Source organism: Lontra canadensis, unplaced genomic scaffold (assembly GCF_010015895.1).
Source record: "Lontra canadensis isolate GAN:19392208 unplaced genomic scaffold, GSC_riverotter_1.0 scaffold2, whole genome shotgun sequence".
NCBI classification, from domain to species: domain Eukaryota; kingdom Metazoa; phylum Chordata; class Mammalia; order Carnivora; family Mustelidae; genus Lontra; species Lontra canadensis.
In genome coordinates this window covers 3,431,619-3,450,110 of record NW_022630996.1, presented here as the reverse complement: position 1 = coordinate 3,450,110, position 18,492 = coordinate 3,431,619, and the positions used below count along the sequence as shown (strand labels likewise).

General features: G+C 40.1%; 1 protein-coding gene and 1 non-coding gene across 2 annotated transcripts in view; one reads left to right on the top strand and one right to left on the bottom strand.

Moving 5' to 3' along the window:
- The window catches only part of TPK1 (thiamin pyrophosphokinase 1), a 343,243-nt gene extending 331,577 nt beyond the window's left edge, over positions 1-11,666 (bottom strand). The window contains exons 1-2 of the mRNA XM_032866795.1: positions 11,572-11,666; positions 11,124-11,182 (exon numbers count right to left, since the gene is read on the bottom strand). Coding sequence (XP_032722686.1) covers positions 11,124-11,166 — 43 coding nt within the window. The 5' untranslated portion in view covers positions 11,167-11,182; positions 11,572-11,666. The remainder of the gene's footprint in view (positions 1-11,123; positions 11,183-11,571) is intronic.
- On the top strand, positions 7,626-7,749 carry LOC116878936. Its single transcript, XR_004384916.1, has one exon. It is a non-coding gene; the product is annotated as a U6atac minor spliceosomal RNA (small nuclear RNA).
- Positions 11,667-18,492: the final 6,826 nt, after the last annotated feature.

The following is an 18,492-nucleotide window of genomic DNA, read 5'->3' as shown; positions in this document are numbered from 1 at the left end:
ATTCAGCTCAGGTCATGATCCCAGGGTCCTGGGATCGAGCCCCGCATCGGGCTCTCTGCTCGGTGGGGAGCCTGCTTCCCTTCCTCTCTCTCTCTGCCTGCCTCTCTGCCTACTTGTGATCTCTGTCAAATAAATAAATAAAATCTTAAAAAAAAAAAAAAAAAAAACAACCAGCAGCCATTGGGCCACAACCCACAACCTTACACATGACCTCAAAGTAAATCAAAGGCTTAAATTCTCTGGAAGTCATAAAAACAAAAGAAACTATTCCATTGTGATAAATGAATACCTTCAAAGACAACAGTATGATAAAAATACAGGACTAGTCAGAATTAAATCCATTTGTTTGAGCATCTGTTTGCTACCTACAAAGAGTAACTCTTTCTAATGTATTTAACCAAGAAAAAAAGATAGTAAAATTCATTTGATGGCACATTAGTGCACAAACACCTCATTTTCCTAGAAAACCCCAAAAGACATCTGGTATTAATATATCAAAACCCAGATTTTTTTTTTTTTGGTGTGATCAAGCCATAATATTTTAGCATTGTGAATATTAAAACTGCCCTCATAACATTACTTGGGGTTTTCAATGGGTTCATCTAGAAGAATACCATAAATTCTGATAATGCTACAATGTATCAATTTACAAGATTTTTTTTCAAATAATTAAGATTATTTTTACACTTACTTTGGAAGCTTTAGCTTCTAGAAGCATATAGCTATTAAAATGCTAATATGGAAAGATGAGGTGGGGATGCTACAGAGACTTAATACCAGTAAAACACAGGAAATTGATTCTCTAGATGATGTGGAAAAGCTGGCTTATAAAGTTAATGAAATATTACTTAAGGCAAAAGAAACAATTTGCCCATTAACAGTGAGGATAAACCAAACATTTTTTATCAACTATAATGACACTAATTAAAGGAACAACAAAAACTAAAGTAGATATGAAAATCAACTAAAGTACAGAAAAAAAACTATACCAACCACATGAAATGAAGTATAGTTATAGCAGCAAGTCCTAGCAAGTTAGAAATGAATATAAGAATAAACAGAATTCCAACAATTAAATAGGTTATACACTAAGGAAAGTGTGACTAGTCAAAAGAAGTAAATTTCCCATTGAACATTTAAGAGACCTGACAACTACCTGTGATGGATTTCTAATATAGCAGGAGAGTAAAGTAAGAGGATTAACCCCTGAAACTTGAAAATCCACTACTTTGTCTCCCAGATATCTTAGCTCGCCCCAGATAACAAAAATATCACAATCCTTAAGCAGTAGCTTTAGCCAGAGATTTCTTGGCCATTCACAAAGTTTAAAAAAAGGAGAGAAAGAAAGAAACTGCAAGTTTTCCAAGTTTCAAAGTAGGTCTAGTGGTTTAATTTAAATACAAAAATGCCATGCTGATTTTTAAGAAAAATATGTTGTCAGAAAACCCAGGTTTTAGTCTCAGTTCTACCTCCAATATCCATTTCCAAAGGCTTTTCCTTTGGAAAGGAGTATTTTATTCTCTGTATATGGAATATATTCCAAAATTATGAGTCTATCTTGCTCCTTGCTTATATGAATAAAAGGACAAATTTTTAATATATAGGTATCACAAATTATCATTAAATACAGATGAAGTATTTCTGAAGAAAATTTAACATATGAATTCAGATGTGCTGCAAGTGTCAACTACACACTGGTGTTTGAAAATTTTAGTTAAAAAAAAAAAGTCAACTCTTGGGGCTCCTGGGTGGCTCAGTCAGTTAAGTGTCTGCCTTCAGCTCAGTCTGTGACACAGGGTTCTGAGACTGAGCCCCTGTGGCTCTGGGAATCCCTGCTCAGCAGGGAGTCCGCTTGCCCCTCCGCTTTTGCTCCTCCCCCTAGCTCAGGCTCACTCATGCTCTCTCTCAAATAAAAATCTTAAAAAAAAAAAGTCAACCATTGCATTAGTAATTGCTTATTCTGATTACACACTGAAATAACATTTTAGATGTTAAGTTAAATACATAAAATCAAGTTCGTTTGTTTTATCTTTTTAACGAGGTTACTGGGGAAGTTTGTTACATATAAAATTACATTTCTATTGTATTGAATGGCCTGCTGCAGGCTGAACTCTTCACAGTAAGGGCTGTAAATTATTTTCTACAGCATCTACTGAAGTATGGCACATAACAAATATTCAAAAACCATTAAATGAACTTTATATAGAAGCACAAAGCAGCAACTCAATAAGACCAAAACTGACTTTTTGATTCATATACCAGCTATATTCTGTTTGAGTGACATTAATAACCTCTTATTTGGTAGTCATAACAATTCTGAACTATGGACCAAGACAACCAAAAAAAATTTTCAGCTGAAAAACTAAACTGACATACCTAATTTGTATGGGGCTACATTATGTCCTCCCCAAATTCCTGGTGAAGTCCTATACCTGTACCTCAGAATGTTACTATATTTGCAGATAGGGTCTTTAAAGGGATAAAGTAAAATATATCATATAGGTGGACCTAATCCAATAGGACTGGTATCTTCATAAGAATAAGAGATTAGAGACTGTCTTTTTTCCACTGTATATTTTTCCCTGCTTTGTCAAAGATTATTTGGCCATAGAGTTGCGGGTGATACCTGGGCTCTCTACTCTGTTCCATTGGTCTATGTATCCTGTTTTTGTGCCAATACCATGCTGTCTTGGTGATCACAGCTTTGTAGTAAAGCTTGAAATGAAGCTTGACCATTCTCTTACACTGTACACAAAGATAAACTTGAAATGGATAAAAGACCTCAACATGAGGTAGGAATCTATCAAAATCCTAGAGGAGAACATAGGTAGCAACCTCTTTCACATTGGCCACAGCAACTTCTTTCAAGACATGTCTCCAAAGGCAAAGGAAACAAAAGCGAATATGAACTTTGGGACTTCATCAAGATCAAAAGCTTCTACACAGCAAAGAAAACAGGCAACAAAACAAAGAGACAACCCACAGAATGGGAGAAGATATTCACAAATGACACTACAGACAAAGGGTTGATATCCAAGATCTATAAAGAACTTCTAACTCAACACCTAAAAAACAGATAATCATGTGAAAAAATGGGCAGAAGACGTGAACACTTCTCCAAAAAAGACATGCAAATGGCTGACAGACACATGAAAAAATGTCCATCATCGGCCATCAGGGAGACTCAAATCAAAACCACATTGAGATACCACCTTACACCAGTTAGAATTGCCAAAATTAACAAGACAGTAAACAAGTGTTGGAGGGGATGTGGAGAAAGGGGAACCCTCTTACACTGTTGGTGGGAATGCAAGTTGGTGCAACCACTTTGGGAAATAGTGTGGAGATTCCTTAAGAAATTAAAAATAGAGCTTCCCTATGACCCTGCAATTGCACCACTGCGTATTTACCCCAATGATACAGATGTAGTGAAAAGGGCCATCTGTACCCCAATGTTCATAGCAGCAATGGCCACAGTCGCCAAACTGTGGAAAGAGCCAAGATGCCCTTCAAAAGATGAATGCATAAAGATGTGCTCCATATATACAATGGAATATTACTCAGCGATCAGAAAGGATGAATACCCAACTTTTTTATCAACATGGATGGGACTGGAGGAGATTACACTGAGTGAATTAAGTCAAGCAGAGAAAGTCAATTATCATATGATTTCACTTACTCATGGAGCATAAGGACACGGAGGACATTGGGAGACAGAACTGAGTTGGGGGGAATCAGAGGAGGAGACAAACCATGAGACTGTGGACTCTGAGAAACAAACTGAGGGTTTTGGAGGGGAGAGGGTGGGGGGTTGGTAAGCCTGGTGGTGGGTATTAGGTATTAGGGAGGGCACGTATTGCATAGAGTGCACTGGGTGTGATGCATAAACAATCAATCTTGGAACACTGAAAAAATAAAGTTAAAAAAAAAAATAGGAGATTAGAACACAAGTAACAGACAGAGGAACCGGCAATCCATGAGGACACAGAGACAAGGAAAGCATCTATCTGCAAGTCAAGGAGAGAAGCTTCAGAAGAAACCAAAGCTGCCAACACCTTGCTCTTGGACTTCCAGCTTGAGAATTAGGAGAAAATAAATTTCTATCACTTAAGCCACCCAGTCTACGGTACTCTGTGGCAGCCCTAGTACACTAATACATTGCCCTAAACACTTAAAACTTTTCCAGTTTCTTAGTGGAGTCTTGGCCTTTACACAAGTTACAAATTCAGTTCCTCAGTCACACTAGCCATATTCCAAGTGCTCAAGAGCCATGTGCAGCTACCGGCCAGGCTACTGCACCGTACAGACCTAGAGAGACCACCAAACCCAAAATTTCCAGAAAGAGTGCTCAAGTAGTTGAGAGATGTAACCCAAAAATGTGTTCTTACTATATAGTGAGGCATGTTTCATCTTTAATTTTAAAACAAAATGCAAATGCAGAGGATTTAAATCCACCCTTGAGTTACTCTTATTATGATTTGCTGAGTAAATTAAGGAAGGGAGTTCATAGTTTATAGCTATGTTTGGTACATGTGAATGTCATCACCAAGATTCCTTGAGGTGTGTCCGTTGCTGCACAATACAGAGAATTACTGACATAAGTGACCAGGATACATTTATCAGTACAAAAAAGTCAGAATTCTAGGTATGATTTCCCAGAAATTCCTAAGTTATCCACTAATAAGTTGGAGAATGCTAATAGTCAGCTGTAGATTTTATCATGTCTCTTGTCAACTTAATCAAGCATTTTCGATAGAAATTAAATTCCAGAAACATAAGAGATGGCATGAATACTATGCTGAACAGGATATTCCTGGATTCATTACCATTGAACTGTGAGGTATGGGCTTTCTAGCATAAAATTTATTTATGATAATCAAATTAGGTGAGGAAAATAAAATGGAACTTTTAAAACTAGAGTTTTCTTATATATCGTTTAAGTGAATAATGTTTCATATCTAACTGCTATATTCTTTATTCCATCAGCTCCACTTAAGAGTGATATAAAAGTGATTTAGAAGGTCAATATTCAATGTTAAGGGGGATTTAAAAAGTGAGGAACTGAGCTAGAACTGAAGAATGAACAGGTGGGAAACAAGCAAAGGAAAAGTTATTTTTGAAACAATGGGAAAATTTAAATATGGACAGATACTACAAATTTTTAGGTAGAAAAAGTGGAGTTTCATTTGAATGAAACAACTTACAGTACGTTCTCATTTAGGTTTAAAAATACTTCATTGTGTAATTATACACAACAAATATCTGGAAGGATATAGATATAAACACACCACTTATCCACATACATGGCAGTAACAGTGGTAATTTCGGAGACACTAGAATACGGCAGTGTTATTTCATTTTTGTTTACCTTCTAAAGTTTTATAATGCATATGTATTATATGTTGTAAAAATATGAAAATTTTAAAATATCAATATTTTTATTAAGCCAAAAGAAAAACCTCTCCATCTGCTGTGCCTTACCTTTGTGAAATAAGTAGATGTGAAATGATTCTGAAGATGGTTTGACTCTTCACTTTTATTTTAGCTCTCACGTGTTTAAAATAAATCAACTTTATTTTCAAACATACAGCTTGAAGCTTGAATATAAGCTTCATGATAAAATGTAATGATCACAGACAAGAACAAAGCCCAAAAAAGTCCCTATTTATAAAACAATTTTGAAAAGAGTTTAAAATAGCAACTGTATGCTAAATATTGTTTACCATGAATTAAAACAAAAATCTTAAGATAAAAAGGAAATGAGAAAAATAAAAATGTATTCTTGTTATTTATCAGTGTTAAAATGCGAGTCTTAAATCTTCCCAACAACTGTCCTTGGAAAGTCTCATTCTCTGTATATCACTGATGAGAAAAAAAAGCTTAGGAAATGCATCCAGAATATATAAGAAACTCCTGCTTGGCAATCATTTTCCAATACTGTATATACGTATATCAAATCATTAAGCTGTACCTCTGAAACTAATACAATGCTATGTCAGTTATACCTCAATTTTTAGAATTAAAAACTACAAATTGATTTTTTAAAAGATTTTCTTTAAGTAATCTCTACATCCAGCGTGGGGTTTAAACCTACAAGCCCCAGATCAAGGGTCACATGCTCTACCAGACAGGCAAATTTATTTGTAAAAAAGGAGAGAGCACCTGGCTGGCTCAATCAGTAGAGCGCCGACTCTCAGGGTCATGAGTTCAAGTTCCATATTAGGTATGGAGATCACTTAAAAATAAAAGAATAAAAAACCCTCCCCCATAGAAAAATGGCAAGAGTAAAACATTTCACAAAAGGCCAATGAACACTCGAAAAACAAGTATCCTGCCGTAACATCACAGGAATACCTCTACACATCAACCAAATGGCTAAAACTTAGAACTAATTCTAAGGTTTAGAAAAGAACATTCCAGGGGATGAATTTAGCATGAGCTAAGGCAAGAGTATTAAAGCTGGAACAAATGTTCATATAAGTAAACATGGGTAGTTCATGTGGCTTGGTCACAGACAGGGAAAGATAAAATATATTCTGGAAAAGTAGTTCGGAATCAGAACTCCCAGTATCTTCAAGTCCAACAGAAGGACTTTAACCCATATATGATTAGCAACCCCATGACACGGATGACAGCTTTGTACAGAATGTTCCAAGGCCGGGCGGGGGGGAGTGGAATACAGAAACTTTCAGAAGAATTTCTTATCTCCTATCCTGCATTAAATTTCTCTATTCTCCACAATCCGATGTTGCCTTCACTCATCAACCAAAATCTCCATCTGCACTCTCCAGCCTACTCAGACCTCCTTTCTCTTTACTCACCACCAGGTGAACTCACACCTAGTCAAGGGCAGCACGGAACTTTCACTCAGGGCACATCACTGCCTTTACTCTTCCACTCCCCCGAGCCTGCTCTCCATTTAAGTCCAGTGCTTTTGCAGAGGCACAACTGAGGTCTACACATTCTGTGACTTCCTGACTACTCCAAACTGCCCTCATCTCCTTCTCATGAGTCCTTCCCTTCCCTTTCCTATAATAGGTAATTCAACATTGAACTAGAATCCATATTATTTTGTTCTCAACTCTCTAACCAGACCATTAACTCATGGCTAAAGGGATCACACCTTTCACTTCTGTACCCCTGTAGCACCTACTACCAAAGAAAATACATAGCCAGCTGTCAGTTCCTCTTGATAACAGAAATGCTAACATATCCTGTCATTCAACAGTTCCATTTCTAGGAATTTATGCTACTGGTATATACACATACACACACACAAAAAAAATATGACCAAAGATACGCATTATAGACAGTAATAATAAAACTACAAATAACCTGGGGCACCTGGGTGGTTCAGTGGGTTAAAGCCTCTGCCTTCGGCTCAGGTCATGATCCCAGGGTCCTGGGATCGAGCCCTGAATGGGCTCTCTGCTCAGCGGGGAGCCTGCTTCCACCCCCCCCCCCACCCCGCCCCTGCCTGTCTCCCTGCCTGTGATCTCTGTCTGTCAAGTAAATAAATAAAATCTTTTAAAAAAAATTTTTTTTAAATAATAAAATAAATTAAAAAAAAAAAAAAAGATTCGTTCATTTAAGTCCATACCGGCTATCAAAAAACAAAACTTGGGGTGTTGTATGAAAGCAGAGAAGGTGATACTTCCCTTGACAAGGATGGATGAGGCCCTCCGGCCTGACAACAACCATATATAAAGTCACTACCACCTAGTTTGTGGCATCTAACCATCACTTTCTTTGTTTTTTGAACCACTATATTGTACACCTGAAACTAATTATGTTAGCTACACTGGAATTAAGGTTAAAAAAAAACTTGGGATACCTATATGTACGGATCATAACAACATAAGTGAAAAAAGTTAGAGGAAAAGGGTAAATAGGTCTTATTTATATATACACACATAATTTACAACAAAATTTTAGAATGATAATCTTTGGTAAATTGAATGGACTTAAAAAAAAAATTCACTCACTGCCCCAACAGAGTGAATTACAAAAGATTTTATAATATGAATCCATTTTCTTTAAAACAAGGATCATAATATGCTGAGGTATATGTACCAAAATGAATATTTAGAACATATGCCAAGTGTTAATGGTTATTCCTAGAAGAGGGATTACAGAAAACTCTCATCTACATTAGTGTTTCTTTTAATAAGCACTTACTTTAGTTACCCTCCCCCACCATACACAAAGATTAAAAAAAAATCTTTGAGCTAGCGATCCCAGAGAGATAAGCCTTGCCTTTTGGTCCACCTGGCAATTAGTTAAAACCAGCTTAACCGCTGGACAGCCCACTATATTAAATCTGAGTAAGCATTACAGGTAAATCACATCTGCAAATCAGATTCACAGAAATTACTGACTGAAAAGCTACTTCTCTACTAGCCAAGTATTAAATATCTGTCTGATGAAGGGATTACTGCTAGTGCAACGTGATGCTTAAATATTTGCTGAATCATTGCAAAAGGCAGGCATTGCACTGGTCTCTCCTAATACACGGTTCCATTTTTAAGTATCTCTTGGGTATCTGGAGTCTACAGCAAGCTTGCCTCAGGCCTTTCTTTCAAGGCCAACACCTGAGAGGAGGCAGAAATCCCTACATACTTTCTTTTCACCTGTTAATGGAGGAAGAAACTCTGAGAACCACTAAATCACAGAGAATCCCAAGGGAGCTCTGGATTCTGTCTCCATGGATCTGTGCTTCATAAAGGATATTATAGTTCTTACAGCTACTCTACATGCCCTGCTCCACAGAGGAGCTTACCAATGTCTGGTCCGGACCTTCTCCACTAAACCTTTGATAAAAACAGAGCAAGGAACTGCCCGTTTTTCTCTACTGCTCCAAATATTTTCCCATCTCATCACTGACCCAGAGATCCAACTGCCATTTTGTTTTCCCCTTGGACTTACAGCTGAACAGCTTATCACTACTGATGCTAAGTGCTTTATATGTATTACAACCAATTTATACTAACAATGCTGTTAATTATTCATATTTTATCAGTAAACAACCTGAAATACAAGGTTTGATAATTCGTGTTAAAAAGAAAACCACAGGCTCAAAATGGAGTCACTTACGCTAGGCCAAACTAACTGCAGTTTCAACCTCACCCAGAAATGTAGTCTTCAGTTAGGAATTATCTGATTGGCACCAATGAGGTCATCTGTTACATGGGCCTTTGTCCACTTCCCAAAGGAAGGTGACCTCATCCCAAACAATCCTTTTTTCTGTCGATTTCCTTTTCCCACCTTTAAAAAAAGAAAAACAAAAACAAAAAAACCTCTCCCTTTCTGTAGCCCTTTGGAGCTCCCCTCTACTTGCTAGCTGGGATACCGCCGGATTTCATGAATCAAATACAGCCAATTACATCTTGAAAACTCACTCAGCTGAATGTTTGTTAACACTAATAAACAGTGGCAAAACTAGGGTTTAAACCCAGAGATTGATTCCTCAATCTAAGCTTTACTATACCACACTATCTCTGGGATATATTCTCTTCAACCTAGAAAACACCAGAAATCTTCAGTCAGATGTTGCCACAAAATGAACAAATCTTTTAGAATTTCTAAGGAAAAAAAAAAAGTTTTATTCAAGCTCAAGTCCCCGACAGCTGCCCTGGATACACAATCTTTGCAAAGAAAGTACTCCAGCAAAGGAATATGTGATGTAGGGTTATACACCTTTTTTATGTAAAAAGTTACAAATAATTAGACAAAGAACATTTCAGAAAGTTGCAGACCTTATCTTAAATTTCTAGAATAGGCTGTAGGACTTTAATCTTAAGGAAAACAGGGAAGTTTCTTTTTCTTATCTTTTGTGTTCAGAAGGCCCCTCTTTGGTGTACGTGTTTGTTTTTTGTTTGCTTAACAAAGCATATGTACAGTATGTGCTCTGGGCACAAAGAGAGCCTATACCCTTAGATTCTGAAGTCAGTCTGACCTTAGTAAATGTTGAAGTATATAGCTAGCTTCCTGGGGGGCCCACGAGCAGGGCCCACAAATATTAAAAGCTGAAAATTTCCTTTATCACAGTGAAGTGCTTGGGTTTTCACAAAACTGAACATCAACATGCCACAGGGATCAAATGTTTACTCACAGAAATGCAAGTCTGGCTACCATTGGGTTACTATGAACTTGCTTCACAGTAGAAAAGCCATAGAAAAGCCACTGCTTTTCTCAACTTCTGAAAAGCTATTTACAACAATAATTAAACACTCACTCAACCTCTCAACCAAGTCAAACAGATTTGTGTTCAGATTCTCCTTCTGTTACTGCTTTCCTTTACTTGCAAATAAGACATAAAGGTATATGTGAAAAACTTAGCATACTGAATGACTGAAGAGTAAGAAGTCAAGGTCCCCTACTTCTACTCTTTGTTTTACCATCAATATTCTCAGGATATGAAACAACTGGACAAGTCCAAATCAAATTCAATACTCTAACCAGCCCCAATCATTCACGTGTCCATAGAAAACTCTCTCTCTCTCTCTCTATATATATATATACTTATGCACTGATAAAACAGGACTTCTACACAACCAAGAAAAACTGGTAAAGAAATATATTTAATTCTTATTAAGAAATTATCGCATAAATCAATTACAACACATGACAATGCTATCACCCTAACTCATACCTCCCATCTATAACTCTGAATGACGATCATTTGGTAAAAACGATAAAAATCCTCAAGTGAGTGTTAGAGCTTTGAAACATCTTGTATTCAATAAACTCTGGGGCTTTCGATGGATTAAAAATCAATGGATTGAAAATGCAAGACGGGCAATAACTCCTGATCTTAATCCCCTTGGATGCAGAGTAGTTCGAGGTGCTCTTGAGGCCTAAGGGCTAATGTCGCAAGTGACACTCCCTCTTCTCCAGGTGGCGCGCATCCGGTAAAACGCTGTGGCGAGGGCTGACATCTATCCCTATTACTTCAGGGGAGGAAACTGAGGCAGAACAGAGGCTGAGGAGTATGCCTAACGGCTCAGAACTCGGGAGTCTGAGGCCGACTGGAAACCTTTCTGGGTCTAGAGTTCGGCCCTTTTAACCTTTCAGGGCTCGGAGGCAGGGGCAGGTGACAGCGAAACGTGGAAAGAGTACAGTACCGGTGGGAAGAAGGGGTTCCAACGGGGTAAAGGCATGCTCCATATCAGACTACAGGCCTCTGCATTTAAAAACAACAACAGAAACGCCACGTTAGGATGCCTCCTAGCTAATTCAACAGTCCGCGAACTCCCCCAGAACGCCGGCCGCGTCCACCCCGCGCTCCCGCGGCGGCTTCCGGGCGGAGCTCCAGGGAGCCCAGGCCCTGGGGGGCCCGCCGCCCGGCTCCGCGGGGAGGAGCCAAGAGGGAGGCCGGCCTGCGGGGCGGGCAGACGCCGCGCGTGCCTCCGGGAGCCGCTCCCTCCTCCCTGTCCCCGCGCACCGCCACCATCCGCGGACTGCAGAGCCAGACGCGGCTGCCCACCACCCCCCTTCCTCGCGCTGCCCGCCCCATCCCGCGGCCCGCGCGCCCACATGGCGGGCGGCGCGCAGAGCGGCGGCCGCACTTACACAATGGCGGGTGGAGCCCGCAGCGAGCGGAGCCGGGACTGCGGGAGCGAGGGCGATCGACCGCTCGGAGCTCAGCTGAGGAGCCTCGACGGCGCGCGGCAGGCGCTCGCAGGCTTAAGTAACGGGCGCGCGAGGCGGCCCCGCCCCCTTCCGGAGCCGTGGGCCGGTGCGGGCCGCGCGTTCCCGCTGGGCCGCGCGCCCCCGACGTCGCCGACGCCGGGTCGTCCTCCGGCTAACTTCCTCCCGCAGGTTTCTTCTACGCCAGCTCTGCGCTCCCGCTAGCGCTGCGGTCAGTGAGGAGGCCGCGCTTTGCTCAAAACCAAGCAGCAACCGCTCGGTCACCCTTCCTCAGCCTGGCCTCACAGCCGGACAACCTTCCCGGTTTTCCGGAGCCCGTCTTCCCGGTCCCCTTTCTCTCTGATCCCTGCTTGCCGCCTGCATCCTGAGCGCACCCGCGTCTGTCCTTCCTCCCTTCCCGGTGAGCCTAACCAGAGGAAGGTGTCGAAACTCCTAAAGGGAACCCTTGTTCTAGTGGAGCCCTCAGGCCGTGCCATTGCCTGCCAGTTATGAGAAGAATTGCCAATTACAGGAAGAAGCGTCAGTTACAGACCCCAACAGGAGAATCTTCCCAACGGGAAGGACGTAACAATAACAGGCCCCAACTGGGAAAAGATGGATGTCGCATCTGCTAGCAAGCCCAGCACGCTCGACCAAGGAGATCCCTCATCATCCTGAACTCTTCCTTTTCTCCAGGAACTTTCAGTTCAAAGCAACCTCCCACCCTCCTCCTCCTCCCTGAAATAACGGCCCTCTCCTTTGTGGGGCTTACCTGTGGTTTTGCCATAGCTTGCAGGCCCTGAATTGCAATTCTTTGCTATTCTGGAATAAACGCATTTTGCTGACAAAACTTACTATTTCATCTTTCAGGTCAATAAAATTCTGTGTTTGTTTGGTTGGTTTTTTGTTTTGTTTGTTTTTAAAGATTTTATTTTTTTGACAGAGAGCGAGAGATCACAAGTAGGCAGAGAGAGAGGGGGAAGCAGGCTCCCTGCCAAGCAGAGAGCCAGATGTGGGGCTCGATCCAGGACCTTGAGATTATGACCCAAGCTGAAGGCAGAGGCCCAACTCACTGAGCCACCCAGGTGCCCCTGTTTGTTTGTTTTTAAAGATTCATTAATTTGAGAGCACAGCCTGTGAGCAGGGTGAGGGGCAGAGGGAGAGAGAAAAATCCCCAAGAAGAACTCTCTGATAAGCTTGAGCAGGACTGGGGGCTCATCCCAGGACCCTGAGATCGTGACCTGAGCTGAAATCAAGAATTGGACTCTTAACCCGCTGAGCCACCCAGGCGCCTGAAGGTCAATAAATTTTTAGTTTGAAAAAATTTTAAGCCACCTACTAGCAGATCCATTTGTTCCTTAACACTCTAGGATGGAGAGCTCACTCTTTTTGCCATGGAGCTTTTCCAAAACTAAGCAATCCTAATCACCGGAAAAATTATTACTTTAGGCAAAAATCCCCTCACTGTACCTGTCAACCGTTCCCAACTCCCAGCACCACCACATGTTGGAGGGGTCCCTGGTCCTCATAATCATCTTAAATGTACTGAGTGGAAAGCAAGATGGAGTCACTCCTATCCAACAGTGACCGTGTTAAGCCGTGATTTATGCAGCCAAATGTGTTGTAGCTAAGACTAGATATCACTGAAAACAACACAAGCTGAGGATACCCAGAATGATAACCAGGAAAACTGGTTTTCTGATAACTGATAACCAGGAAAACCAGAAGAGGTCTGCAAAGGCACAAAGTCCGATTAAATGCCTTTCAAGAGTGAGAATCTTTGCAAGAAATGACCAGACTTTCTAGATAATGACCTTTGCACAGCTGGCCACATCAAAAAGGTAATTGCCACCAAAGGCTCTGCCCTGTTGATCTCTGAACATTCTCCATGGCTTGAACATAATACGCAGCATGTGCCAACAGCTCTTTCTGACTGGACTGAGGCTTTATCTCAACTGCACACTCCCAGACAGACTTTGACTTTGGTTTGTTAACTTCCTACCCCTTGTATTTTGCTTGGCGGGTGACTCTGTCTTACACTTTGCTTCGTGTGATGTGTGAGAAGCCAAGTTAAACACACAGCAAAATGCCATTGAGTTTGAAATCTTGAAGCTGCTTTACAATTATGTTAATCTTGCTTTATGATGGAATAAAGCTGACATTGTGGAAAGACACAACTCATGTGTGCACCTCCATAGTGTGCTCGTGACAACTACCCAGACTTTACCTTTTCTAGGCTAAGCTCAATTTTCTCAAGGTTCTAATGTGATGTGACTTTCAGACTCTACCATCCTGGTTCCTATTCTCTGTATTTAATGTTGCTCGTAAATTGTGGTTCCAAGAACCAGTGAGAACTGCACATGTCTCAGCATACAGCAACTCCTGCAGACCTCTGCAAGACTAAGTAAGACACCTGACCAACTTCTAATATGACTTCTAGTTGCACAAGCCCTGTCCCTAGATTGACCCCAGTGCTGCTCCTCCCACCCCCATAAAATGCCTGCCTGAGAATGCTTGTCAGCAAAAAATCTGGTCAGAGACAAGGAAAAATCGTATTATCATGCAGTTTGCAAATACGGAAATGCAGTCTTGAGTTACAAGCTAAGATTATGCTCTGAAGAGGGAGGATTAGGCTTAGGTTGAAGAGGCAAAACACACAAATTCTGTGCCTTTATGGAACCTGGTTAGACTCAAGTCCCAAACTACTAGTTTCAGGAGCAGAATATAGCTCGATATTTCTGGCGGTGGTTTCAGGATGTGGCAGCCATTGGAGAGCATGACACAAAGGGTTACAGGAGTCTTTTTGCAAATTTTGCTGAATTTTGTGCAAGTTTGTCACCTTAGGCTGTGTGACTGCTTTTGTTCCTCATGGTCATTCGGCTTGTTTAAAATGTTAGTGTTTCCTCCCATGGCATGAGGGAACTCATCATATCTGTCAGTTATTACTTTCTAATTTGAGGGCGTCTTTTGTTCCCAACATTACGGCTGCCAGATTTACTGTTTGTTCTGGCCAAAATCTGATGATAGCCTCTTACCTCTCAAAGGGCTTAAAATTGTGACATATTATCTCTAGCAACTCAGAAGTGCCTCTTTCTCTCCTCTCTCTGTCCCCACCTATCTCTCTCTCCAGGACCTGAGAGCCATTTCTTTGGAATATAATCATCAGAGGGATTGGGCCTCTGTTTCCCCCTCTCTGTTGGGGGACAGAATCCTAGCTTCTAGCTAGCAAACAATGTGTGTCCTAATCACATAGACACTGACCAACCCTTTATAATTTTTTACTTCTCTGACTCTACTAGGTCCTCCTCTTCTTCCTCCCTTATTCTCCCTTTAAAACACTCAAATCACTTCTGCGCAAATCAGAATGGAGCTCAGCTTTTTCTCCTATTATCGGTAGTTACTAAATAAAATCTGTTTTAACTGCTTTAACTAATATCTGACACTTTATCTCACAATGTTCCAGGTGTAATCCAGTCATAGAAGAGTACAACATTGTCTATGTTCCTTCACTTTTTTAGCTACCAGATCAAATAGAACTTTCAGGTGTTTTTCACATTTACCTCTCTTAAGCCAAATGTACACCTATCTCATACACAATTTTAAACCAAACTGCTAATTAATATTATGAGTTTGCAATCATAGTTGGGGCCCACAGGCCATTTCAACTATGTCACCTACTAGCTATGGGACACTGAAACTTCAGTTTCCTCAGGTATAAGACAGAAACAATGCTGCCTACTTTGGAAGGGTTCTGTAAGGATCAAAGGATTTGGTACAGATAAACACCTGGGCTGATGCTAGCACATACAGATAGACAGCAAATGTTTGTCCTGTTCCATGAACATGGTACTCCACATATATCTTGAAGACTTCACTGTTGATAGCTGTAGCCTACATCTTTGTAAAGTTTTTATGGGTAATCTAGACCAACTGTCTCCCAAAATTGTTTAAAAGAAAGCTGAAATACTTAACTACAATAAATGTCAAAAGTCTACCTGTTTAAAGATGCCACCAGTGAAACTAAGAAGACAACAAACCGGAGATGGAGTGAGAATATTTGCACATATAACAGACAAGTGGTTGTTCTATCCAGATGACATGAAGAACTACAAATCCATCAGTAAGTCAAGCAAAACAGTGAAATAATGACAAAGGATATAAACAGGCAAATTACAGAAAATATTCACATGGCAAATAAACATGTGAAAAACACAACCGTTGATGGCAAATGAACAAACCTTCCAGATTTTCTAAAAGAAAGGAGTTTTCTTTGAGCCCAAGTCAGGACAGCTACCCTGGGTACACAATCTTAGCAAGAGAGTGCTTTGGCAAAGGAACATTTGCTATAGGGTCGTACATACTTTTACCATAAAAAGTTACAAATCATTAGACAAAGGACATTTCAGAAAGTTGTAGACCTTAAGTTTCTAGTGTATGCAGGGCTGTAGGACTTTGACATCATGGGAACCAGGGAAATTTCTTCCTTCTTCTTAACCTCTGTGTTCAGAATGCTCCTTTTAGGCGTGAACAAAGCAGATGTACAATGTATGCCTGAAGCACAAATAATGCCCATGCTTTGGGGTTCTTCAAGGTCATTTTGACCTTAGTAAATGTTAAAATATAGCTTCCCTGGGAGCCCAGGAGCAAGGCCCACAAACATTAAAGGTTGAAATTTCCTTTATCATTACAAATTTCAACAGTGAGATAAGTTTATTTGTCAGATTGCAAAACTTTTAAATAATAAAGCAAATTTACATTTATTGACCAATTATTTTGTTGCAGTCACTGGTTTAAGGTCTTTTATATTTTATTTCATTACCTTAAAATGGAGGCCCCAACATAACAAAGACCAAATTTTAGTAGTACACTTATTCAACCTGTTAAGGCAATTTGGATCAGATTCATCATGCTTGTCATTTTCACTCATCCATCAATAAAAATGCTTATTATTTTAGGACCTACATAAAGTATCATCTCTGAAAAGTCTTCCCTGAGATTTGCTCAAACCCCTCACAATTAATCTCATTTTGCTTATAATTTCATTACATTCTTTTATGCTTCTTTTTATAACCCTTTCCATAGTCTGATATAATAGGATTCATTTTAAATGTATGCCACCTTGTGGCACAAGAAGGCTGCCTGAAGTCAGCCTTCACCTTATACATTTCAAGCATTAGGAAGGAAGAAGAGCAAGGAAGATATTATCTGCCATATAAAGAGACCTGAGAGACAAAAAGCAGCAGACAATTAAGGAGAACATTTTCAGGCTATTGCAACAAGGAGCACACCCTAGATCCTAAGATCCACATATCATCACAGTGTAATTTTGCCTTAGATTTTATGGGGAGGCATAGATAAATTGAAAGTGGGATGATTTAGAGCTGGGGACCGTTTTGCACACAGGGGGAAATCTCAGTCAGCTGAACAGGAAACATCTCTGTGTTTAGCTCTTTTCAGGCAAACATTTTTAATATCATCTAATCATTCATGAGACAAAGAATGAGGTGCTGGATATTCCTGGAACACATCAATTCTATCGCAAAAAAAAAAAAAAAAAAAAAAGAGAGAGAGAGAGAGTTGGAGGATCTCTTAATAAATAGATAAATAAAGAGGTCTCTTTATCAGTTAAATACAAGGGAATCATCTGAGAATCTTATGGGAGTCTTATCGAAGGCATATGGGGAGGGTATTTCATTGAAGTAATGCTTTTCCTGGAACACAAAAAGGTGGGAAGGAGGTGTTCAGCAAACAAGAAGGTGGGGGAGTTTCTTAGCCATCACTCTCTCACTGGAACTCAGGCTCAGGTGAAATTCTAACATCGTTAGAGGCTTCTCGTAAGTCTCACACAATACTTTAGTCAAACCTAATTGGCTAGCACTTAATCACGTGGCCCATCTGGTTTAATGGAGGCTGGAAAATGCAGTCTTTTAGATGGGATGCAGCAGAGCTCACAAAAATGGGTACTATTGCTAAATAGAAAAAGATCCAACATTAAGAGCTGGCTAGCCAACCCCAGGTTGCCGTATCCAGACTCCATAACAACCACTGTCTCTTTTCCTCTTTCATCTGCCTGCCTCTCTCCTCTAGTGCCCACAGAGTAGCCAAAGTTCTTCTAAACCGTAAAATAGATCATGCCCCTGCTTGCTTAAACTCATTGGCTGATTTAAGAAGAAAATCTAAACTGCAAAGGCCCTGAATAATCTGGTCTTTGCCTATACGCAATCTTATAGCATTTCTTCTCCATACATATGAAGATCCAACCAAACTTGCTTCTGTCATGCTTTTTAAACAGAACAAGTCCTTCCTGTTCCATTTTCTTTCTGGAATGTTCGTCCCCCTGGCCCACCAAGTTCTTCACATCATTGGCTCATTTAGAGCTCAAATGTCACCTCTTCAAAGAGTCTTTAATTTTCCATCAAAAAATTACCTCCCTCAGTCACTATCTTAGACACTATTTTTCTTCTTTAGAACATTTGTTCATTTATTTATTGACCCTGTTTTCCATGACAAGGCAAGAACTTGGCCTAATCTGTTCACTGCTATATTCTCAGGGTCATAGTATATAGTGCATAGTAAGCTCTTTTTCTCTGCCTCTCTCTCCCCACACCCTATATAATTGCACGTATGTGTATATATATACACATACATACACACATTTATATGTGTATAATTATATAATATAATATATGTATGCATATTTGTACAGGATTTATTTATTAACCACAAAAAGATTGGCATATCACTAAAAATATCCATTATGCCATAGGATAAATATGAGCTAGACATTATTTATTTAACCTATGGATAATACTTTCTTTTTTCATTTTATTTTATTTATTTCTTTTCAGTGTTAACCTATGGATA